Source organism: Desmodus rotundus, chromosome 1 (assembly GCF_022682495.2).
Source record: "Desmodus rotundus isolate HL8 chromosome 1, HLdesRot8A.1, whole genome shotgun sequence".
NCBI classification, from domain to species: Eukaryota; Metazoa; Chordata; class Mammalia; order Chiroptera; family Phyllostomidae; genus Desmodus; species Desmodus rotundus.
In genome coordinates, this window is record NC_071387.1 from 9827882 (window position 1) to 9854258 (window position 26377).

At 38.5% G+C, this 26377-nt stretch overlaps 2 protein-coding genes across 5 annotated transcripts in view; both read right to left on the reverse strand.

Moving 5' to 3' along the window:
- The window catches only part of RABGAP1 (RAB GTPase activating protein 1), a 160059-nt gene that overhangs the window by 46707 nt on the left and 86975 nt on the right, over positions 1 to 26377 (reverse strand). The gene's annotated exons all lie outside the window — the stretch shown is intronic.
- GPR21 (G protein-coupled receptor 21) lies at positions 12079 to 21998 on the reverse strand. The gene is made up of 2 exons (XM_045196971.3): positions 17309 to 21998; positions 12079 to 16881 (listed from the first exon to the last, which is right to left on the reverse strand). The coding sequence occupies exon 2, from the start codon at positions 16487 to 16489 to the stop codon at positions 15440 to 15442; it is 1050 nt and encodes a 349-aa protein (XP_045052906.2). The 5' UTR covers positions 16490 to 16881; positions 17309 to 21998; the 3' UTR covers positions 12079 to 15439.

Here is a 26377-nt window from a genome sequence, read left to right on the forward strand (position 1 = left end):
ACAGTTATCGTGCTCTAGCATTTTTTTTTTAATCCTCACCAGAGGACATGCATATTGATTTTAGAGAGAGGGTAAGGAAAGCGGGGAGGGAGAGAGGGAGAGAGGGGGGAGGGGGGAGAGAGAAGGAAATATCCATATGAGAGAGAAACAATGATCAGTTCCTTCTTAAATGTGCCCTGACTAGGGAGGGGTGGAACTGAAACCACAACCCAGGTATGTGCCCACACCAGGAACTGGGAACTGAACTCTTGTCCTTTTGGTTTAGGGGACAACGCTCCAACCAATGGAGCCACACCGGCTGTGGCCCTGCCCTAGTATTTTTAATGCACAGTAAGTAACCTGTCATGTGGATATGCCATCGTTTACTACGCCAAATCTCCGATTTTGGAATATTTGGGCTGTCCTACTTCCTTTGCTATTATAAACAAGGCTGAAAGTAGAGCCATGATTCTTAAGGGACAGGAGATGGTTTCCACAACCACTCTATTCCCCTAAAGATCCAGCATAACCCTCGTGTTTTGGATTTTGACGTATTCTGCCAATCTGTCCTTCAGAAAAGCTGCATCAATTTAGATACCACATTGGTAGATTTACATAATGCAACAATACATACATTGTTGGAAATAATTTCATTAAAAACTGTACTCTAAAATATCAGCACTTTTAAAATGTATTCACTAAAAAATACTGAGAATTAAAACCTCACACCAAACTCCAAAGCTTTTTTCCCCACTTTCATATCCATACTCCTGCCAAACGGGAGGAGTACAGCAAGGAGTACAGCAATTACCCTGCTGGTTTGAAACAGTCACTCGATGTACTTGTCTTGTCCTCCTTCGAGTCTATATATCTAAGAATTGTATCCAAAGTTGCAAAGAACCGCTTATAAAGTTTATTGACTCCATCCCATTCGAACTCCAATGCACTGTTTGCTGAACTCACGTGCTAACTGATGTAAAAAAAGGTGCTACCATACACACATTTTCTTGCTCTGTCAGTTGAGATGGCTTAAAAGTAGTAACACCCAGTAGCAATAAGCACACCTAGTGTCAGGATCTTGGTTTCTAATTTACCAACAAAAGGAACCAGGGCTCCTTAGAGAAATGGTTGATTCTAGGGCTGTGGTAGGTTATATACATACAGAACATATAGAAGTGCCAGCGAGTAAAGAAATCCTTCCCAATTTCCCACAACAAAAAATACAAGCCCACAACCACAAGAGTATGTCAGAGGGACACATGAGCTAAGTGCAAGAGTTCCCAGTGGCCAAAACTGGGACAAGTTGAGCAATAAAACAAATGAAGTAATACTGGATTATAACGTAAAGCATAAAATAAATATCCATGAGTCCATATTTAGATAAATAAGTGATTGAATAAATAAAGGGGGAAATGAGACAAATCTCCCATGCAGAAGAATTCCAAACAATTTATGTAGACACCCTGCACTCACAGAGGTGCCCATTCCTATGTGCGCTGTGTGTGCATAGTGAATCCCTTCAGAAAAGTACAGTGTGGAAAGGGGGAAAAAGAGTAACTTGGTGGAGAAACCTGACAAGACCTCAGCCAGATGGTCAAGGTCAACATCAACAGTGGTAAATCATGTTGATAATATGTACCCTTGATATGAGATAATGAAAATGGTACTTTACTTATAGTCTTCCTAAAAAATTATAAACCTCATGAGAAAAATATCAGATAGATTCTAGTTGAAGGGCATTCTATAAAATACCCAACCAGTAAAACTGTCCAAGTCATCAAAAACAAGGAAGGTCTAAGAAACGGATACAGTCAGAAGGAGGCATGAGGACCAAATGTAATGCAGTATCCTGGATGAGATCTGAAACAGAAAAAGCACATTAGATAACAACTAAGGAAATCTAAATAAAGTACGGACTTCAGTTAGTAATAACGTATCACTTTTGGTTCATTAATTACAAGCATATAACAAATATACCATACCAATGGAAGATGCTAATAATAGGGGAAACAGTGCAGTGTATGCGGGAATATTCTGTATCATTCTCACAATATTTCTGTAAATCTAAAAATGTTCTTAAAAATAAAGTTTATTAAAAGAGAAAAAGGCATTATTACCTCCTTATTATACAATATGGAAATTTAGGTTTAGTGAGGTTAAGTCACCCAAGTTCACATAGTGATTTGTACTACCGGGCAACTGATAAAATGCTGGACTGAATTTGTGGACTAAAGCTGGTGAAATGAACGCTGCATATAAGCTCAACAGAAATCAAAAGTAGGCTGTATTCATGTGACTGATTTCTAGATGATTCTTTCTTGGCTTCAATTCTTATGTTCTTTTAGTGTACATGATAAAGCAACACAGCGAAGCTTTGTTCCTTTTTAAAATTTTAAGGTTCTTCTAAAGTAATTTGCTCAGAGAAAAATCTAAGCAAAAGCTAATGTTTGTGCTGTTTTCTTCTCCCTGTGTTGGTTTTGAAAGTCAGCCATTAGTTCAAAACACAGTGGTACCACATTCTGTAATTTTTCTGGATGACTATTTTTATACCTTACTGTGAGAATTGGCCCACTGGGTAACTTCTCAGGATTAACAAGGTACTGGGAACTGGCGGAAACCCTTTGAATACACACCCTTTGTAAACTTAAGTTGAAAAATAGAAAGCTAAGAATGGCAGGAAGAAAAAGAAAGTACCCAAACAAAGAAAATGTAATGGAAGGTTGCCATGAGAAATAACCAGCAGAGAGAAGATCATTATTTCCACAGTAGTTTAATGCCTAAAGAAGTTATTAAATCTTAAGACTAGACCGGAATGTTGTACATGCTTTGTTGAAAGCCATCACGCAATACTTAAGAAAAAAGAATAAAACAGAAACAGCAAAACCCCACTCAAATCCATTATACCATATCCTATGTTTACAATGTGATTCACAGAAATAAAATAATCTTTTGGTTACATTTTGTTTTTTAAAAGTCAACTACAGCTTGTCCAAAGTAATTGTGGCATTTGCTTGCCAAATTCAGAAATAATTAAGCATCGGTAACGAGAGCTAAGGCAGACCTGCAGTCACTGTTCTGTGCACCTTACGGACAGATGGATCACACAGGTCTGCCTGCTGTAACACCCTCTGAGGAGGGCTCTATTATTTCTCCCGTTTCACAAAGAAGAAAGAAGTTAAGTCATTTGGCAAGAAAGTGAGGAGCTGCTACTGGAATCCAACTGGTTTCTTTCCAGCCCACATTCTTTACTCAAATACATGTATCTTGTAAAAGTGAAGAAATTCTCTTATCAGTAGGCAGTGGCATTTATAATTCCCAACATACAAAAAAATGCTTTTTTTTTCTAGACTCTTGTAACTAACATTGACATGATACTGACCTTGACAAGGTGCTTTTCCTTTTTACTCACATAAAAGTGTTTTCTTGGATGAAGGCTGTTCACCGTTTATGAAAAAGCAGAAATCACTAAAGCCCTAGTGACGCCCAGACAGAGAACTCTTATCATGCCCTTAAACATAAAAACAAAAGGAAAAAAACACCAACAGGTGGCCTTCAACATGTATCTTAATTATTTCGGATCAAAATGATAATCAGTAATCTTTTAACCCTGTGTTTTATTCTTTCATTCGGGCTAACCAATGTAGGTAGATATATTTTTAGACCACTATATCCTGGTCTCTCAAAGAACCATCTTCACAAAATCGTGCTATTGGCATGTTTAGAGACCCTATTTACACACACCCACACACACACACACACACCCCTCTGCTAGGGAGACCTTGTACTGCATGGGGAGGTAGGTGAGGACACCTGTCTCATTACTCAGTGCCCCGATCAGAAGTCCTGTCTCTCCTACACAAATATGGGTATTTTCCCCCCATGGACAATGATTTAATGTCCATTTTTGTTCTGGCCTCCAGGAAGCTCAGAAACCAAATTCACAGTCCAACTTTAAACAACACAGGATCTCATGGCCTGTATATCTGTGTATTGTCTTCCTGTTCTACCTCTATTTTCCAAATTTCTGTCTTATTTACCTTTTCCTATTTTGTTGAATTATAAGTATTCTAATAAAGTCCTTCCGTACCTTAGTAATGAGGCACAATATATTTTGTATAAAAAGCCCCTCAAGTCCATTCCATAGTTTAATCAATAAGAAATCTATAAGTAAATAACCTAACAATGCAAAACCACCTTTATCTTAAACTCAGATTTCAAGAAAATACAACATGTGCACCCCCTTCCCACACACACACACTTGTCTTGTCCCTGTGTGACCAGCTCTGCGGCTCTTCCAACCAGCGTCCTTTTGGCCTGCACGCTGTTCTTCCACACCAGTGCAGCGGCGGGGACTCAGTGGGAACTTGATTGTGGGTATATACAGTTGTGTGTATTTATCTTGGAGATCTGCTCTTACAGGCATAAATAATTCCAGTAAAATTGTTACTGAGTAACACTTAATAAAAGACTTCAAAGTTGAACCAAAAAGAGACAAGAAATTGATCTTTAACATATTTAAATAAATTAAATATTGTGTAGGTTTTCAATAATTAATGCTTTAAAACTTCCATTCCAAACACATGCTCTAACACATCAGAGAGAGAGCAAACTGGAACTAGGTTTCCACAAATGTGGAAGTAACTGAAGGCATTTCAGAACCCGGCTACAAGCATGTGAAGACTGAAGTTGGACTTTTGACAAAGAATGAAAACAGAATTTAGGTGCTCTACAGAGATCACACAACATACTGAAGAGAACTCTAACTCTGGGGTCAGGCAGTTCTGTCTCTGAATACAGCCTCCCCCACTTTAACTGTATGACCTTGGACAAGTTTCTTAATGAGTCTGAGCCTCAATATCCTTCTGAGTAAAATCTATGCAACGGTCTCTTTCTCGCCGACTTTATGAGAAGCAAATGAGATGCTGTGTGGAAAGCAGGTAGCATGAGGTCTTGTACATCAGTGGTAGCTCTTTCCCATCATACTTGAGATTTATGGTGTTGGCATATTTTCCATCTCGGGAGGGAGGCCAAAGGACAAAATATGTTTGGCAGATTTTCCCGGTTTGGGACTTAGTGCCCTGCCGGGGATCTGCAATTCCAGACAGCGTGCAACTCTGAAACCCATCGTGCTTTACCAACATCATAATTTATCTTATCCAAATGAAATTATAAAGAAGAAAAATCAGGCAACAGAAAAATGGACGCAAAATATAAACAGTACAATAAATGCTTTTTTTAAACCTATGAGCTATGCTAACCAAAACACCATGGAGCTCAGTATGAAATATCTTCGTTATCTTTAAAAAAAAAAATAATTTCTCAGAGGCAAAAATCCATTTGAGTTTTTCTATTATCATTGTCTCATTTAGCAAAGAGCTCTTCCATTTCAAGACAATCAAATAACCATACCAACCCCTACCGGTTCCAATCCTTATTTACTCTCCTTTTACCTTCCGAAGAGAGAACGACTTACCCCAAGCATGACAGCTATCTGTGCATGATAATCAATGCGCTGCCAAAGAACCTTTGTTACAGAAAGCAGGCTCCAGAAATGTTTGCCAAATTACGGCCACTAACTTTAATATATACTTTAGCACTCTATCAGCTGAACAGTTACACACTTATTATGTTGAATCTACAACATACAAATGTAATAAAAAATTAGGTGACTTCCTCAGAAAAAATAGCTCTTTAATAAAATAATGTACTGCTATCACATTGTTTCAGTCCAAATATGGCATGATAGTGCCATTCTAAAAATAAACCTAAGTCCCATGTGATATGCAGCCTTTTAGCTATTTCATTTCCTTTTAGGGCTCAAGTTTCCCACAGGAAAATAATTCAATGTTTGGCAAAACTGTCCGAAATCATGTATAGATAAGGCACAAACGTTAACTGCACTGTCCATGTTTTCCTGCTTTGCTACTGTTGATTTCCCTTCACAGTAATCCATCGCGGAGAGGCCAAGGAGCAAGATCTACCGAAGAACTGGCCCCTGACAAAACTGAACACAAGAAGTGCCATTTTGAGTTAAAAGGTGGTAGGGGAGGTAACTTATGAATCAGCTAAATTAGAAGCTATGAAATTATTACATACAAAGTCAAATTCCAAACAAACGTTTCTGATAATTGTGATGACTTTTAAATACTCATTTTAATAGTATTTTTATTTTATTGAGCAAAATTGCATATCAAATGTCCTCTCGATACAGGTTAATACAGACTGTATGGTTTGATTTATTATTTGCTTAAAGATTTTATAGAGCATCATGTGCTAAAAGTAAATCTTCTCAAAATCACTCACTCGTAATACACGTCAATGACCAAGACCCACATTCCTCAAGCTATATTTTTATGTAAACATATCAAATTGTGATCTTTAAGAAAATGTTTGTTTCATAATGCTTAAGATACTCAGTTTTACTTTAAAAAGTGTCTTCTGAAAATAAGTCTTAAGTCAGATTTAAGTATACTTATTAAGTAGCAAACATACAGCAGCTGTAAAATGGCTCCATATATTAAATATGACTTTAGGACTCCACAGAGTTCCTTGCTCATAGAAGAGTTAACAAACATTAAAATGAAGGTGTTACTGGTCACAAACATCTTTAGCAGTGTGTTGCTGAACTGCATTTAGAATTCTGTAAAAGGTCCGTGTGTGCGCGTGTGTGCGCGTGCGCGTGTGTGTATATATATATATTCACAGGCTATATATAGGTGTATGTTCTGGGTTTCCACCTTTATTTATATTACATATTTTTATATAGATTTCAGGCAAAAATTGTTTCTTGAGCCCTAATACATAAAAAAAATCATGTTTGAGATTTTAATTTTTCTACTAAAAAACTAATCTTAAGAATCAATTATCGAGAAACAAGTATTTAAAACCTATCTTACATCATCATTAATGTATCAAGCTGTACTTAGATTTTTCTGCCAATTTAAAAACTTAAAAATTATCAGCACCTAAGTATAATACCAAGCAAATTCTCTTACTATCCATGTAGTAATTCCTTCCTACATAGGTAGTAAAGTTCTCATGGTATTCAATTGTTTTTGTTTCTCCATTTAAAATTGTTGGGAAACAGCAACTTTAAAAGGTACTGAACAACAGTTATCTTCGATCGTATTTAAGCAAAAGCTTCACCCTCTAATCTCACCAGCTGTGGAAAATACCACAAACACCAATGAAGCTGTTCTAGAACCATCCCTTCATATGTCCTTCCCCTAGCAAACATTTCTGAGGTGGTTGCCAGTGAATAAGAGAACTTGCTAACTAATTAAGATTTTGCAAAACAACTTGATTCAAAGTACCAGTGAAAGACTATTTTAACTTATTTAATATACACCAAAATCTAAACTCTTTTCTCTTTTCCAATCCTGCTGGAAACACCCATGTTCTAGGCACTGGACAAATGTTGAACGATCCTTTGGACTCATTTTGGTGGCATGGCTGAGTCTAAGAGAGGTCTGAGACCTGGACTCCAGTCCCAGTTCTGTGACCAATGAACTCTGCCAGTACTCTGGGTTTCTCTTTTCCCATCTGTGAAGGCGGAAGTCTAGATTATGACCTTTAAGTGATCTTCTAGTTCTGTCACTTTGGGATTCCATATTTATGTCATTCACCTACTCAAAAATCTTAAGCCCATCTCCAATTCCTAATTAGAACCAAACCCCTTGGCACCAAGTCCAGGCCAGGCAGGCCCAATATATCTTTTGACCTGACTCTCTGTCACACCTGGAAACCTCCGGTTCACTAGGAAGACAGCAGCCCAGCTAATGTGTGCTGAGTACTCACTGAGCACCCAAGCGCTGTGCCAAGAGCACACCACGTGCATTGCCTCGCTTCATCTTTGCAACACTTGTATGAAACAGTGTTATTAAGACAACAGAGACTAAGCAGATTATGTATCTTTCTTACCCTAGGCCTCACAGCTAGAAAGTGGTCGGGCTAGAATTCAAACCCAGGTCTGTCTGCCTCTCAAGAATATACTTTTAATCACTATATATTACATGGTCTCTTTTTTCCTTAAGTATATAAATGGCCTCTCTCTTAATCAGGCCTTTGAAATTTAAAATACCTTTTGCTACAATTTTACTTTTTTCCTAATACAACTCTTTTTTAAATTTTTTGATTTATGGTCATCTTTATTGTATTTGTTTCCATTACCATTTATTCCTCTTATGCTCCCCCCAATACAACTCTTTTTTTAAAAAGTTCAACTAAATGATACCTCTTTACTACTTTGGTCCCAAATTTCCTTTCCACCTCTCTCTATCCTGTTACAGTTCTTTCTATAAGCCCCAATGACTAGTTCCTTGATGAAGCACATCCAAATATATGTATCTTAATGTCCAAGGAATTGTATGGGACTAATCCTCCTGCAGAACTCTATAAAAGCAGGACAAAATACACAGACAACAGTATCTTCAGAGAGCAAATCGTCACGACAGAACTTAAGGGGTTTATGATCCCTGAGAGAAGGAACCCACCAAGCTGCTCCACATTCACCCAGGGCCTTTCCTCTGAGGATAAACGTTGATTTGCAACAGGCCTTGGAAGTCATTGGAGGATTCTGACCTTAGCAGCACTCTTTCACTGAGCTTCTATGATGCCACCACACACAATTCTATACACTTAAGATGTGATAGTATCTGACTTTCATAATAATTCTAAAAGTGGGGTATAATCCATTTTACAGACTAGAAAACCAAGGGCCAGAGATTCATGTTCTTTTCACAACCGTTGTTTTTACATCGGGGGAAAGAAAGTGACAAACAGCCTACTGCAATCACAGTAACAATGCAAAGAGCTTTACTGTTAATGTAACATGCATCTGATCTTGAACTGACTCCTACGCTGGTGTCATCTTCCTCAAAGATGAGTATCCTTCTGAAGTTGAGACAGATCGAGATTACCTAACACACTGCCAGAAGCAGAATCTACTTTTGTTTTAACTTTATCTCCAGTGCTCTGTAGGGTATAATACACATCATCAGTATGATGATGTTAACAATGTATGACGTTAACATAATCTAAGTAGAAATGGTTTCAATCCTTGTATCTATCGTGTCATAAAGAAAGAGAACTTTTAAAAATGAAAATGTCTTTTGAGTCAGATTCTGTTCTCTAAGGGCCAGTGAAGACACAGACCCACAAATGCCCTTTTTTTTTAGGTTTAGCTATAAATAAATGGCTTTGGCAGTGGGGATTTCCCCAGTCTTTCTGGAAGAAATTTCAGAAATAAATCATGCTGTCCAATGCTGTATTTGCCTTCTCCCCCAAATACTGTCTTACTAATTCAACTCAACAAGTATTTCTTGAAAGCTAATAAACACAAAATTTAAAGTTTTACTTTGAAAAGGTTTTACTGTTGTGTTTTGTTCAAACCGATATAACCCTGTGGTAACAAACGAATAAATCTTTCATTAAGTGACTACAGTCATGGTGATCTGACATGAAGATGTGCTTTTTACTTTGCAAAGGGCTTTCTTATGTCATATATTGTTCGGTAATTATTGGACACTTTACTAGGGCCTTTTGTCTATTGATCCTTTGGGTTTCTTTAATCCTGTCCAGCTGGATACTTTATTGAAGCAATAGGGGGAGATAAGACTGTAGAGAATCCTACTTACCCAGGGCTTGGCCCATCTCACATTCGGCTTTCTAGGGAAATCCATCTAACACACATCTTCTTACCTATGAACACCACACAGTAGTTTGTGTTCCTCTTGTGATCTCATAATGCCAGATCCTGTAGAGCAGTCACTTGTGTACACATACTCACTACACATACATGCACACACCACTCACACTTGTTTGCTTTCCTGTTACTCCTTCCTGTGACATCAAACAAACAAACAAACAAACAAAAAAAAACTTTCCTATATCTGCCCTCTCTTGGTAAAAAATAAAGTTTAAAAATATAAAAAAAATCCAAATGTGTATACCTATGAGGTACAGTGGCATGGTGGATTAGGAATCAAAAGATCTCACAGCCTCAAAACTCAGTTTCTGTAACTGTAAAAGAGGGTTAAAGACCCTCTTGGCCCGTCTTCCCAAGGGGATGCATGAGACAATGAGGAGGAAACTGCTCTGTAGAATGCAGTGCTACTAGGCCCTCACTTTCTACTTCAATAACCTGTTCCAAACCTCCCGATCCTCCTCTACTTCTGCTAAAATTCATCTGCCTTTCCCTAAATGTGGTCTACACTCTTCAGAGAAAGTAATACAGTTGTGAAGGTCTGGCCGTACACATCAGCAGACCTCTTACTCCTTCTGCCCTGCTCCCTGCTCTCCTACGACAACCATTTTCATCTTTTTTTTTTTTAGCTGTTTGTTTTTTATTTATAGTTCTGAACAAAATAGTTAAATTTCTATTTTCCATTTTTTCTTATCGCACTTTCTAGTATGGGGGATGATACCATAGCTCTGTTACAGTCCCCAAGCTCATCCATCTGCCTCATCATGACTCTCAACATATTTTTGCTACAATTTTAAACCAATATTATTTATAACTCAATCATACTATATCATAATTAGATTTCCTTTTTTTAACTTTCTATTTTTTGGAAGTTACTAACTGCCTAAATTCTTTTTCTTTCCTTCAGTATTCTATGTATCTATCACCAATTCTTCCCCGGCAAACCTGACAGAATTTTAAATCCCTTCCAATAATATTTTCTTAAAGATAGGACTCCTACTGCCCTCCTTCCATCTGCTTCCTAGGTCTGCTGCACATCTGACTTGCTAGGGCTTTCCTTCCTATCACTGCGGGGATGCCTTCACCTCTCTCTATATTGGAATCCCTGTTTCCTGGGTTCCGTATCTTCTTCTTTCTTGATTTCAGCTCTCATTCTGGGGAAGCCTATTTCAGTCACTTTCTGAGAAAATATGTAAGTAAGGAGGGTAAATATTTCAGACCCTGCATATTTCAAAATGAACTTATTTAACCCTCACACTTAAATGACAAGTTTGGACATAAATTCTAAGTTAAAAATCATTTTGCAAAATACTGAATTTATTTCTTATTATCTGCTTTATTGTGGTGGAAAGTCTAATGCTATTCAGATCCCTCTAACTTAGTTTCCACTCTCCCATCCCTACTCAAGACCAAGCTTTTAGGATTTTTCTTTGTTCCCAGTGTTCTGAAATTTTATAATGATTTGCTGTCAAAGTCTTTTTATTACATCAAGCTGGTCCTTTTTATTGTGAACACTCTTATCCCTCAGTTTTGGAAAATCTACTGACATTTGAGAATTTCCTTCTTTCTTTTTCTCTATTTTGTTTCTAAAAATCATGCTAGCAAGATATTGAGCCTCCTTGATTGAGCCTCTAATTTGTCTTTAGTTTACTTTAATGTCTGTTGTTTCACTATCTGGCCTACTTCAATTTTATCTTCCAGCTTTTCTGAGTTTTAAAAAGTCTGATTACACTACAAATCTCAAGAGTTCTTTCTTATTATCTTTTTGTTTGTTTTTTATGGCATTCTATTTTCTTGTAATGAATACAAAAATCTCTGAAAATGTTACAGTTGAAATTTTTTTGAAGTTTTCTTCTGTGACTGGCATTGTTTCTGTTTCCTCTGATTTCTTTTGTTCTAGGCTCTGTATTTAATAAGATGATTTTCTTAAAAGACCAGTGATCTCTGGCTGACTGTTAATATTAAAAGTGAAGGAATAAAAACTAATTAGTATAAAAATAATAGTAACCTAGATTTTCTGATTCTCAGTTCAAAGTTCATTTAGGCATACTATATGATGTCTTCTGTCTCCAAATTCTGAAAAAATAAAAAATCCAAATGATTTACAGCCATAAAAAGTGTTTATATTCCCAGTTTAAAAATATATTAATATGTCCATTTAATATACAATATTTAGTTTTTCTTCAACCTGAAATAGATAAATTATGCAAAATCAACATATAGACTGATCAATGAAGACTTTTAACAAATCTCAGTGCACAACTCTCCAATCCTTAAACTCCCAAAACTCTGCTCATAACAATAAGTTTTGGTTTGCCAATAATTTATTTAACAAATGTTTTATGATACAAACCACATAGTCAGTGAAATTAAAACATTTCATACAAAACCACTGTGCAGATTTTTTTAAATCCTCCCCCGAGGACATATTCATTGATTTTAGAGAGAGAGGAAGTGGGGGTGGGGGGGTGGGGGGGGAGGAGGGTGAGAAACAACAATCAGTTGCCTCCCATACATGCCCAGACTGAGGATCAAACCCACAACCTAGGCCTGTGCCCTGACCAGCGACGGAACCGACACCTTTCTGGTGCTCAGAACGACGCTCCATCCAACTGAGCCACCTGGCCAGGGCCACTGTGCAGATTTTTAAGTCAAACCTGAAAGGCTTAGAATGCTCTCAGAAACCACCCTATTATATGAGAACCTGCAACCTTGTTGCTTTATTTTCAAGTTCAAAGAGGCGGGCAATGCATTCATAGCACAAAAATTCAAGTTTTCCCAATCCTTAAAACACTGAAACCGTTATTCAAGTAAAAAGGAAAAGTTACTATAAAAAGGAATTTATCCAGCAATAAAACCTAAAGAAAATCCTTTCCAAATGGAATTTAGGGTGATTCAACAGACCCATGAAAAATTCAAATATCCATTCTGGTTTAAGGTAGTTCTTCATTAAAATGGAGCACTTGTCTTTTTGTAACTGCTTTTCTGCTCTAACAGGAAAAAAACACATCTTTGCTAAAATAAATCACTGTATAAAAACATACAACTAATTTACAAATATAACATTTAGTATGGTCTTAAAGTATCCTATGAAATTTCAACATAATCAACAAAAGCTTACGCTTCCTCTGATACCAGTCATATACCATATAAAGTTAAATGTACTGTCTTGCCAAAGCCCAAGGTAATTGAGTCTAAAAATATACTTTTTTTCTCATTCTGATCTAGTCAGATTGGTATTTAACCCAAACGTCATCAAATGTTGCATTAAGTATGCCAGGACAAAAAGATTACTTAAATAGAAGCTCTCCAAATGCATATCACATAGAAACTGCCCCTAGCCACAGAAGACTGTATGATTGCGTCCAAGCACATCCCCTTCCCCCCAACATACACAAATACACACATGAAAATAAAAATTAAAAAGCAACATAGACAATGAGTGTGAGAATAGAACTGATACTTGGAAGAAACCTTAGAGTTTATACAGTCCAATGAAGACATGATAAACTTGAAAATATCTCATATTAAGCAAGTATCAGTTGGCGCAGGGGCTGGGAGCTTCATTTTTCTTTAAATTATTCTATCCACTTAGTTTCTACTTTAGTTTTAGACTGAGACACTGGCAGAATCTCTAATGTGGGGGGGGGGAAGCAAAACCTAATAACACCTACATTTGGCATTAGGACAAAAATGTAAAAATCTATTAACAAAAGCTCTTATTAAAAGAGTTTTCTTTCCAATCACTAAAAGACCAGCTTGATTAGCCATTTCCAGGATATTAAACAGAAATTTTCTGTTTTCTATGCTCACAAGATGGAACCCTACTGGAGGAAAAAATTAAAAGGGCTCTCAGCACCCCAAAGTAAAGTCTACTGATTTAACTTCAATTTTCTATAAAAACTAAGCATTTAAAATTTCCATAGCTGCTTAACTAAAAATTCTCAAGCAAGCTGTGCAAATTTGAACATGTTGCATTCTCCAACATACGTGAAAAAAAAAGGTTTGGTTTTTTGTGGAACTGTGCTACTTCAATAAAGAGGAAATGTATACAACTATTTTTTTTAGATTCTAACAGAAAAGGTTTTCCACTTGAAATGGCAATTTAAATAACACTGCTAACTTAACTTGTAATTTCAATATGAATTCTAAATTTTGAACCAACTTAGAATCAAATTTTCTACAACTAAATATAAAGAGCAAGCAAGTTTTGGGGGAGAACTCAGAATCTTAAGTTTAAATATTACATACTACTTAATCACTTTTAAACAGTTTAAATAGAACACATTTGAGTTTAAAATAAAATTGACATCTAAAACCTAAACTAATAAAGCTGCCCTTCATTTTAAAAGGGGCAGAAACTCTCCCCGTATCATGACGGAAAACCAAAGCCTATCAGCCTATTTTTAAATATCCATGTCCTTTCTTGGATTCAAAAATCTACTTTCACCCACATCCCTCGGGTTTCTTCCATCTTCTGTCTCCCTGAACATCACTGTCGCATTCGGATTACCACGTCTAGCCAAAGGCAGAGATCACACGAGTCCCCTGAAGACTTCAAAATATTAAAAGCAGTAAAAAAAAGTAGAGGAAATATTCTCACACATGGAACTGCTGGGAAACCTTTCTTTCCTTTTAGAAAAATAAGCCTTTTGCTCACTTTAAGAACAAAACATCACTGCTACATACAAAAACACAGCATTCTCAGTAATTCTACAGAATAAAAAATTCTTACAGATTTTGCTAGCACTTTGGCTTAAAAAGAAAAAAAAAAAAGACTACTAAGGAAAGAATTGTATCCCAAAAGAGAATGGCAATAAAAGAGACATAGATAAATCAGAATTTCTCCTCTTATTGAAATGTGGATTCCTTAACACTAACTAAAAGAATGCTTTGAAAAAGAATTACTTGCTATTAGTTGATTCCATTTAACCACGAAGAGTATCTCAACTAATCCCCTTCCATTTTAAAAATGAACTAGTTAAATGTACATTTTACTGTAAAAGAGAAATCTAACTCAATTCAAATATTCTCGACACATACGTACACAAAAGCACGGGCAAAACTGCTGCAACAGAATCACTTTCTATGGCACAAAACAGCTCACTTTTTCGTAAATTGTCTAGTATTTGACTATACTTTTGTATCATTGTTCATTGCAAAATTCTAAAGTTAATATTTAACTGTCCACATTATTCACTGTATTGAGAATTCTCTCAAGACGAAGATATAAAACATTTGAATTTCTAAATGACAGTGTTGAAACTTGCAGTGTTATGCTTTGACATACATAAACAAAATTTTAAAACCCTGTTTACTCATCACTGTATTTTAATATCCCATCAAAAGAAATCAATTGCATATGAAGCCCAAACAACTGGAAAGAACCCAGAAGACCAACAAGAAAACGATGACTTTTTTAAATGCTGACACTTTTCACACCCAGGTTCGGTCGTGCCAACTGGAGAGGTGTTAGATATGACTTTATTCATTTTAAATCTGAAAAGTGTAGTCATTTCCATGACATTACAAAAATTGGAACCAAGAGCAATTTATTTTCATGGCCCTAATTCTTCTGATATAAAAAAGTACTTCTCAAGAAAATCATTTCTGCAAACTTAGAAGGTGTTTTGGATTGATCATTTGTTTCCTATTGCTTAGAGTCAAATTATTTTGTCCCAGGTTTTCTAGTGAGCCAGGAATACAAAGAGAGAGAAAGGAAACACACACACACAGTGACCCAGTATCTGAACTACTTCAGACATGGCACCCATTAAGAGGGCCTTTGCTCCTTACTGTGTAAGGGTCCTTAGCTATGACCTGACTTGCACAAGAAGTACACATGGCCCCTGAGAGGCGCTTTAGTCCCCTTTGAAAGACACTGTTGGAGAGACTATAAATGACACAGTTGCAGAAACTGTTACTAATAGCAAGCCAGGTGGTCAAGAAGGATGCGAAGCGGTTGCTGTGGCCAGTAGAGCTCTCCAACAAGAAGTAGATGATGTACGGCAACCAGAGGATGTAAAACACACTAGTAATCCGAAAGAGGACCATGGCATAGCGCTTGTCAGGACAGGCCTGCACCTCCCCAGTCTCCCCACTCTGGCTGCTGAACCGAGCTTGCCTTTCGCTGATTTCCTTTGTGTGCTGTTGGCAGATGCGAAAGATGTTGAAATAGGTGAAGCACACAATGAGGGCCGCTGGGGCATATAACATCATCACGATGAACAGGGTGAAGTAAGGGTTGGTGTGCCAGGACTCTGCACACCACCGAAACACATCTCCATGATATCCAGGTTTGCCCCAGTGGAAAAAGGAAGGCAGAAAGACCAGTGCAGAATATAGCCAAATGATGAAAATACACAGGCGTAGTCTCCAGGGTGTAACCAGGGTGTTATAGGTTAAAGGTTTAGTGATGGCAATATATCTGTCAATACTGATACAGGCCAGAGAGGTCATGGACACACTCTTCAGAACTGATACTACAAAACCAAACACCTGGCAAGTCAAAGACTCCTCTATTGGAAGCGGGTAGTGGAGGAGTGATAAAGAAGGAACCAGGCAGCTGACCCCAACCAGGAGGTCAGCATATGCCATAGTCTGGATAAAATAACTTGTAGTGTGGTGATTCAACAAAGGTGCACAGTGAAATACAAAAATCACAATGATGTTGCCAGAAATTATCAATACAGTTAGAAACACAATAATCAACACTTCCAAAAGGCAAAAATTGACAGTTTCCAAATAGCCAAATGCCAAGAGGCAAAAAGGGTGGCTGCTCTGATTACCATCCAAGGTGGAGTTCATCTTGAGCTCAGGAGTGATCTCTCACTTCATGCTGCCGCTTGGCCGCTGCCAACAGTTCAAAGGAGCAGCTGCTGTCATTGCGGTCAGCTCTGTGTGTTTGTAATAATGCCCAAGGAGCCTCAGTCCCCAGGCTCGCGATGCTGCTGCTCTGATGCATTGCCTGCAGTGCAATCCCCCTTTAAGTCCTTGGAATAGGGAGAGCCAGCAGCAGTTGTCTGGCCAGTCTCAGTTGCGGCCATAGTACCACGTTTACCGTATACATAGTGCCAGGGCAATAAGGCAAATTCTGGGTACAATGTCTTCAGGCCAATGAGGGTAGGGGGTAGGGGCAGAAGAGAAGGGAAGAAAATTAGGAGCTTCAGCAGGAGTTGTAATGAGTCTCCTCTGAAGAGCTGATAGAAGAAAAGGAGAGAGCATTTTATATTTTGCATCCCAAAACAAAAATCAAAGAATCTGGCTAGCTCAGGCTGGTATCACCCCTCCCACTCCATCCCACCCCACCCCACCCAGAACTACCCAGCACCCCACATAACTAATGGGTCCTTACTCTCCAGAGGAGGCACAGCAACAGCAAGCTTTCATGATCAACATAGAATAAAATCAATTGTAGTCAGACCAATCTACCCCCATTTTCCTTTCACTGGAGCCTTTTGGGGGAGAAAAGGAATCTGCTTACTGCATTTCTAAAAACATTTTACCATAATTACCATGAATAAAATTAACTAAAATAACTTATTTTCTTGATTCCTGTGTAATATTTTGCCTCTTTGAAAACATCTCAACGGAATTTATCTCTCTAGCTCAATTTCAGAGTGTTACCTGTAATTCTGCATGCTGCGATCCAAACAAAAGCCACAAAACATCCTTAACAGAAAGCCTCGCAAAGCAGGAATGTGCCTCAGCTGGGTTTACTGCAGAACTGAGACACAGAGGGAGGGGATAAAGGAGTAGGAGGGGAAATAGGGAGAGAGGGGGCTTGGGAAAGAGAAGCAGCGGGCGGGGGGAGGGGAAAGAAAATGCCTATGCAGGCACACGCTCTGGCATCTTCAGCAGCTCATTAGGATTCATCACCAGATTTCCAGACTGCATAGTGGGGGACTAACTGAACACGCCCGCAGTGCAGGGTTTCAAAGCTGTTTCCTCGTCTGTCTGGAATCCCCCTTTTGGTAGATGAACAGAAAGAACTCAAACTGCTAGTAAGGAAAAGAGGTAGTAACTGGGACATTGTGCCAACCAGGAATTAGACTGAAACACACTGCCAGAGGGGTAGGTAATGCTGAGAGGAAATTCCTATTTTCTTGTAGCATTTTCCCAGGGAACAAAGAGCAACGTTAAAGCATGAAAGCGCGTTGTGCATTAACAGTGCATGGTGACTGAGGAATTGTCATTCAGCAGCACGTGAACTTCTGGCCAGAAAGCTAAAATTGCAGCATAAATTTTCTCTCACAATTCACTGGATATTGGCCAATATTAAGAAAGATGACCAAAATAGCAAGCAAACTTCAGTATCAGTTTGTCAAGAGAAAAACAAAGAAAATCTTACCCATTCTGAGTACTGCAGAAATAGTACACACACAGAAGAGAGGTTACATTTTTCCTGCATTTAACACTATTCTATGGTTTTGAGATGCCACGACTTGGTCTAGTTCCATGAGACACAGTACACAAATATGTAATAAAAGATGGAAAAGTAAAGGTACTGTTTCTACCAGGCTTGAAAATTACAGGAAGTTTCATGGTACAAATTAGCCTTTGTATCTCAGAACACACAATTTTGTTTGTGTCTACTTAAAACAATGCAAAGTGGGATTTCATTGTGGCTCTTCTGATAATGTCACACATGATAATTTTCAGCTAATTAGAAAATGTATATTTTTATTATCTTTTCCCCCAGGTGTCTTTGGATTCTCAATTCACCCTTCTAAATAAAGTTCCAAAGATCCAATATTGCAAAAGAAAATAAACAAATGTTGGTTATTTGTAAGCATTCCAGAAGGTCTGCACACCTGGGTGGAAAATGTGTTATGTGACCCAACTCGCATTTTTTGTTTCACACACATGCTTTGTCATTGCAGGCAAATGACCATCCGCAACCAGAACTCAACTAATTACATTTTAAGATCAGATGCACAGCACTTATTGTACAAAGGCAAGAAACAAACACCTACTGAGAATGAGCCTGGCAACCGTATCTGACAGGTCTTACAGAGAATGCGGCAACGTGTGGCACAGGGAGAGCAGAGCCATGGCACTGAACACTCCTCTGGTTCCAACCCTAGCTCTACTGTCACTTCAGCCGCTCTTACACTCAATTTCGTCATCTGTGAGAAGCGTATCACACTCCCCATTTCATGGGGTTGTTGAGAAATAAAGGAGACTTACCAATACTTATCACAGAGGGAGTACACAACTTTACTAACTTTCTTCTCACATAGTTAAAACAGCCTGTGACTTCCTACCAGTCATGATGCACTGCTTGAGGCTGGGCTCCTGAATCCTAAGCGCCCTCTCTTACTATGACTGCCCAGTTGTAAGACACGTAACAGTTATTTGGATACTTTGCTGAGGCTAGCCCAGTATGATACCCAGAAAGATGATGATATGGCATCAATTATTCCCTCTGCACAAATAATTTCTCTGCCTGTGTCTCCAGCCATGAATTCACTCTTGAGGTCCCTTTTCCATCTACAACTTGACCGCTAACACACATCTACCACCTGGATGTCCTGTAGAGACTTCAACCACAGCACTAAAATATTAAATACAGTTTTCCCACCAAATAAGCCTCTCTTGTTTTTTCCCAACATTTTCCCACGCATTCAAGAATGAAACGTAGGAATCATCTTGACTACTCTCTCCATCAATGTACTGTTCTTAGGTACCATGTCCTGGAAATCTATTTCTACAGCAGCTCTCAAATTCACTTCCACTTCAGTATTTAATACTTTAGTTCATCATTAAATATAGTCGAGACTTCTAGCCTTATCCCTCTTCCTAATATATTGTTTCTAATGTATTTATATCTAGTACCACGTACTTTGTTTCGGTACTGTGCTGTTCAAGACGAGTCAATGGCTCCCCACTGCCTTTCCAGTCGGTACCACATCGCCCAGACACCTTGCCCCTCAGCCAAACCATCTGCCATAGACTTCATTTTTAAACTCCCATTTTTGAGTGCTTAATAAATATTAAATGAAAATAAGTACAAAAAAAAAAGTAATGATTTCTGAGAGTTACAGTCCAATAAACAGAAAAAGCATTTGTCAAAGTAACGAGCCCAGGCTTTTCCAACTCCTTGTGAGTCTGGGCATGTAATTATTCTCTCTACACCCAAGGTTACTCGTGTTTGAAACTACATAGTTATGCTGATAAAAATGTATTATACTGGCTGATAACTTAAAATGTAATAAAATGTAATGAAACTATAAGCTGGTATATTACTGTCATTAGTACAATAACAAGTCTTCCAACTTTGGTTTTATTTGAGTAAAACCACTCTTGGAGCTATAATCAAAATATTCACATAGAAAACTTTTTTTAAAAAGCCCAATAGCCACACTTCATATAATCAGTCAAGAGTTGAATGTTTTGTTTTAAAGAAAAACATTTTCTTCAGAAGAGACAACTTATTAATGACATGGGGGCAATAAATCTATGTCCTCACAAAAATCTATACATTCATTTCCTTTTTAAAATAATGCAGTCTCATAATATATTTGACTTTTACATAAAAAAGAGAACAACTATTTCTGCACACTTGACTGAAAGGAAATACATTAAAAATCAACTCTAGCCCTGGCTGGTGTGGCTCAGTGGATTGAGCACCGGCCCGCAAACCAAAGGGTCACCAGTTCAATTCCCAGTCAGGGCACATGCCTGAGTTGCAGGCCAGGTCCTCAATAGGGGGTGCACGAGAGGCAACCACACATTGATGTTTCTCTCCCTTCTCTTTCTCCTACCTTTCCCCTGTCTCTAATAAATAAATAAATTCTTTAAAAAAAAATCAACTGTAGCCCAGGCCAGTGTGGCTCAGATGGTTGGAGCATTGTCCCGTGAACCGAAAGGTTGCAGGTTCAATTCCCAGTCAGTGCACATGCCTAGACTGTAGGGTCAGTCCTCCTGGTTGGGGTGCATATGAGAGGCTACCAATCAATGTTTCTCCCCCATATCAATGTTTCTCTCCCACTCTCTCTCTCTCTCTCTCTTTTGTCCCCTCTCTAAAAGCAATAAGCATGTCCTCAGGTAAGGATAAAAAAATAGATAAAATTCAATTCTATTTTTCACTGGATGGTTGGATTACAAGTGGTATTTTACTTCCTTCTTTATGGTTTTATTCATTTTATGAATTTCCCAATTTCTATGTATTATTTAATCAGTTTTTAAAAAGCCAGCCAAAATGATATATAACATGCCCCTTTGGGTAAAGCTAACAAGAACACTTGGCAGCGAGAAGTCCTCTCCACGCAGCCCTGAACGGGTAAGGGCATTAAGCCATCTACTTCACGGGGCTCAGCTCCACTTGCCCTTATGTCGTCAAAGCAATACTCCTCCAGAGAGTCACTGCCGCGCCGTTCACCTCAAAATGAGCCCTCAGAGCCCCAGGTAAAAATTCTCACAGAATGAGAATGTACCTGGATGAAACACATGGGGCTGCCAATATTTAACCGTCTCATTTCTGGTTAAATATTTTCCTGATTTACAAAACTGGCAACTTTTATATATATGATTCTACCTAATACTAAAAAAATTAAAATAACAAAATGACAGAACTAAAAAGGAAATAAAGCAGAAAGGGAAACATGGGAAAAAGGAATACTTATCACATTTTATATATATATACTTCTCCCAACTTATTTAGTGGCTTAACCATTATCCATGAGAAAGGGTCAATCTCATTTCTTCAAATTCATCAGATTCACTTCTGGGCACTGTCATTATTTGGTAAAAGTGAGCTTTAAGTTTATTTAATTAACATTATTTTAGTGCAGTGGATGGGGGTGTGTTTATAGAAACATTATTACAAAACCAATTTAAGGTACTTTGATTCATCTTTTACTCCTCCCTCTTCATCTCCCACATTTATTCAATCATCAAGAACCAAGGATTCCACCTCTGAAATTTCTCTAAAAGAGTTTCTTTCTCTATCCCTTCTGCCAATACTCCAATGCAAGTCACAACTGTGTCTTGCCTAAATTCCTAACAGTTTTGCCATAATTAATCTTACTCCATCCTAAATCCAGTAGCCAGAACAATCTTTCTAAAACTGAAAGTGATAATACAAATAACAATAACTAAGCAGTAATTCATACTTACGATGGTCATTATCTATGTTAATTTTAACTCTACAAATAAGATACCATTATCCCATTTTACAGATAAGAACACAGAAGTCTAATGTTAAATCACCCAATGCCAATGGCTTGAATGCAGAACTAGGGTTTGAATCCTGACAATCTGCTTTTATTTTTTTTTTTCAAATTTCAAAATTTTTTATTGTTCAATTACAGTTGTCCCCATTTCCCCATTATTCTCCCCTGCCCTACCTACCCTCTACCTCTCACATTCAATCCTCCCCCCACCCCTGCTGTCTTTGTCCATGGGTACTTTATACATGTTCCTTGACATGACCTCCCTCCCACCCCCCATTCAGGGCACATGCCTGTGTTGCAGGCAACCGATCAATGTATCTCTCTCACATCGATGTTTCTCTCCCTCTCTTTCTCCCTACCTTCCCCTCTCTCTAAAAATAAAAATAAAAATCTTAGCCCTGGCTGGTATGGCTCTGTGGATTGAGTGCTGGCCTACGAACCAAATGGGCACTGGTTCGATTCCTAGTCAGGGCACATGCCTGGACTGCAGGCCAGGTCCCCAGTAGGGCGTGTGCGAAAGGCAACCACACAATGTTTCTCTCCCTCTCTTTTCTTCCTCCCTTCCCCTCTCTGAAAATAAATAAAATCTTAAAAAAAAAAAGGCAATCTGCTTTTAGATGGACACTCTAAACGAGTTTGCACATTGCCTTCCAAACCTGACTATATCATTTGCCTGCTTAAAGAGCTTCAATGACTTTCTATTGCCTGAAATCTTAAATATGCCTTGTTTAGGCTTTCTAAGATCTGGCCCCCACCTACCCTTTTCTGGCCTTACCTCCTTTTACACACCATGAAATTGCCTAGCTCTTTCTCACCCTTGAGCACAAGCTTTTCCCTCTGACTTTTAACACCGCACATGCCACACAGCACCCCATCTACCCCAACGATGCCCCCCAGCCTGGGGAATTTCTGAACAAGACACCTTTTAGACCTCTTAGATGAGAAAAGACTTTCTGGTCATTTTCCACACATCAACATGTACAGCTCTCAAAAAATTTTATTGTAACTGGTCAGTTAACTGCTTATTTCCTCACTAGACTGTAGACCCCCCCAAACCAGGGAACAGGTATATTTTATTCATGGGTATATCTATGACCCCTCGAACAGCACTGGCAGAAAGGTGACTTTCAAAGGTACTTTTTCCCAGTTCTTTTTTGTAATTTTAAAAGGTATTTTTGACTGACTAACAAATCCCTAATAAAACAGCATGCAATTCTGCTTTTAGATGGAAAGATCTTTCAAGTAAAACCCTAGTTTGTTAACTGTTTATTCACATGTAATCATTAGGCTGATACACATAAAATTACCTACTGTAGATAAAAAATTGTCAAACTACAGCAATTTTAATAGGATCAAATATACGTTTCCAGTCTCGTAATTCATGAAACCTTTCGAACACTGGTCAGATGCGACTTACAGAAACTCACTAGTGGGGACACGACTCTACAGAGATGGGATATGGGGACTTAAAGTTACTTTCACAAGTAACAATTTGAAGAAACCTTGTCTTAGTCCATCTGTGCCGCTGTAACAAAAATACCACAGACTAAAGGTTTATAAACAACAGAAATTTATCTGCCACAGTTCTGAAGACGGGAAGTCCAAGCAAGGTATTGGCCAGTTGTGTCTGGTGTGGACCCACAGCTGTCTGTCACTGTGTGCTCACAGGGTGGAAGGGGCAAGGGAGCTCTCTGGGGTCTTCTTCTATGAGGATACTAATCTCATTAATGAGGGCACCGCACTCTGGCACTCTTCATTTAATCACCTCGAAGTCCCCATCTCCAAACAGCAACACACTGGGGGTTAGGATTCCAACATATGAATCTGGGGTTGGACACACATTCAGCCTATAGCAGACCTACTACAGCAACTGCTACATGGAAGCAAACAATATACAGTGGTACCTCCGTACTCGTTGGCTTCAGAGCTCCTCAAACCTGGTACTTGTCACATTTTGATGAGAAAAAGTATTTCAGCACTCAGTGCTTGCTTGCTACTCATCACATTTGCTAGAACTTGTATGAGTCATGATGCTACCTCCCAAGAGAAAATGCTTCATCAATTGTTGTTTGCTCGCCACTCGTCGGAACAAATTAATGACGAGTACTGATGAGTACTGAGGTACCACTGCAGTTTTAAAAGTCCACTCACAAGAGAAAATAGACTCACTTGCTGTCTGAGTCTATTTTCTTTCAGACTCAGACAGCAAGAGCACTCAGTTGTGAAACAGGAGGATCACGGGCTATTTTGGAGGGCAGGACTCAAACACACTATCTAATTTTCCCAAATGTTAAAGCTTAAAGGAAGATCAACCCTTTACTTCAGTAATCTCCCTGCAGAGAAGAGGAAATGAATGGTCACAGGTCCAGAATCTCATCTGAGGTCACAAAAGCTAGTGGCAGAGCTGAAACTAGCACTCAGGCTTCCTAACTCCATGGCCAGTGCTCTCTTTGCTAAACTGACGCCCGTCCCATTTGGTATCCACAGGCAAGTTCTCATGATTAAGTATTTTGAATCCTTGACTATTATCAAATCTACCAGAGAGATACTTTTAATCAAATATAAAACTATGAATAATAAAATACCATGAGATATATTTAAATTATTTTTTAAGACTGGTAAAATGTGGCTGAGCCTCCAGGGCTCCCCTGGACAATTAGAAATGTAAATATTGGTTATATGGTCTAGTTCAGTTTCTGTGTAAAAGCTTAAAATACATGGCAAAAGAGTCTTACCACTAAAGTTTATCGCTAAAACCACTATAGAAAACAATGCAAACAGGTTTCAGAAAACACAAGGCTGACTAAATGGAAGGAAAGAGAAACATCAGAATACGAGGTCTGTCCAGAAGGTGTCCAGCCATGTACTATGAAAAATAGAGACATTTACTGGAGAAGATACAAGACACAAGAAACACTGCACACAGGACAATGACGCCTCAGTCCCCTTCAGAGTAGGCACCGTGGGACCTCACACAGTTCTCCCAATTGCCATCAGCTGCCCCATCGTATTTTCCTGAACTCTCATCAACAGTCTGAAATCTCTTCCCTTTCAAAGGTGATTTTAGTTTTGGGAAAAGTGAGAAGTTGCAGAGTTCCAGATCTGGACTGTAGGGGGGCTGAGTCACCTGGGTGACTCGAGACGTGATGCATGAGCAGGTGTGTTGTTGTGATGAAGCTGCCAGTCACCAGTTGCCCATAGCTGCAGCCTCCTGAACCATCCGAATAGTTTCTATTCTACAGAGGAATGCTCAAGCTTAACATGAAATTTGATGCAGACTTGTTGCTCTACTCGCTCAGTCATTTTGAATGTGACATCCGCACAGTACACGTGCTCACTCAAGGGCATCTACCACCCCTACTGACTAGTACCGTGAAGTCCTCATTGTTATATGCACATTCTAGTCCACTCTCCTTGGCTGCCTGGTTACATCGATGTTATGCAAACTATTCTTGTTATATTAACAATGGCTGGACTCTTTCCAGACAGACTTCAAGTTACTATTTAATTATTCTATTATTATTTTATTTATTTATTCGTTCATTCATTTATTTATTTTTAAATCCTTACCCAAGGACATTTTTCCATTGTTTTTAGAGAGGACAGGAGAGGAGGAGAGAGAGAGAAACATCAGTTGGTTGCCTTCTTGCACACACTCCAACCAGGGATTGAACCTGCAATCTTTCGGTCTGGGGACAAAGCTCCAATCAACTGAGCCACACCGGCCAGGGCTATTTTATTTTATCCTCATCCAAGGACATGCTTATTGATTTCAGAGATAGGGGAATGGAGGGAGAGGAACATCTGTGTGAGAGAGAAAAAGTGATTGGCTGCCTCCCACACATGCCCCCACCAGGGCCTGAACCTACAACCTAGGCATGTGCCCTGACTGGAATTGAACCTGCAACCTTTTGGTTTACAGGAGGATGCTCCAACCAACTGAGTCACACCAGCCAGGGCATAATTATTCTATTATTAAAAGACTTCCTTAAGGAAGCAGTTTTGATGTAAATGTTTACTACTAAGCAAATAAATAAAAGGAACAGAAGACTCATTGACATAAAGGTGGAAAATAACCAAAAGAAAGAGGGGCTCAAGGATGAAACTGAAAATTGGGAGATGAAAAGGTGCCCTCCATTCTCAATTCCAATTTATTGAGTCAACAAACAAGAACAAATACAGGTCTTAGAACTGGGGGTAAGAGAAGACATGGAACCCCCGCGGATTATTCTTTAAGATTTCGTCCCCTTGCACCTGTGCAACACGTTCTATCTAGAGATCAAGGTTGAGGAGCCCTTGGTCAAAGACCAGAAAGAACAAAAAACAAAAAATCTAGGAGTGTTTGGTCTGTGAAACTCACTCCATGAAGCCAAGGGTAGTTCACTGTCAAGAAATCTATCATATGTTGATAGATTACGGATCTATCAATGAATTAAAGAAAATCATATTAAGTGCTGAGTAAGCTTTGACGGAAATTCAGTAGATATTCTTAGTAAAAACTCAACGTCAGAGATAGAAG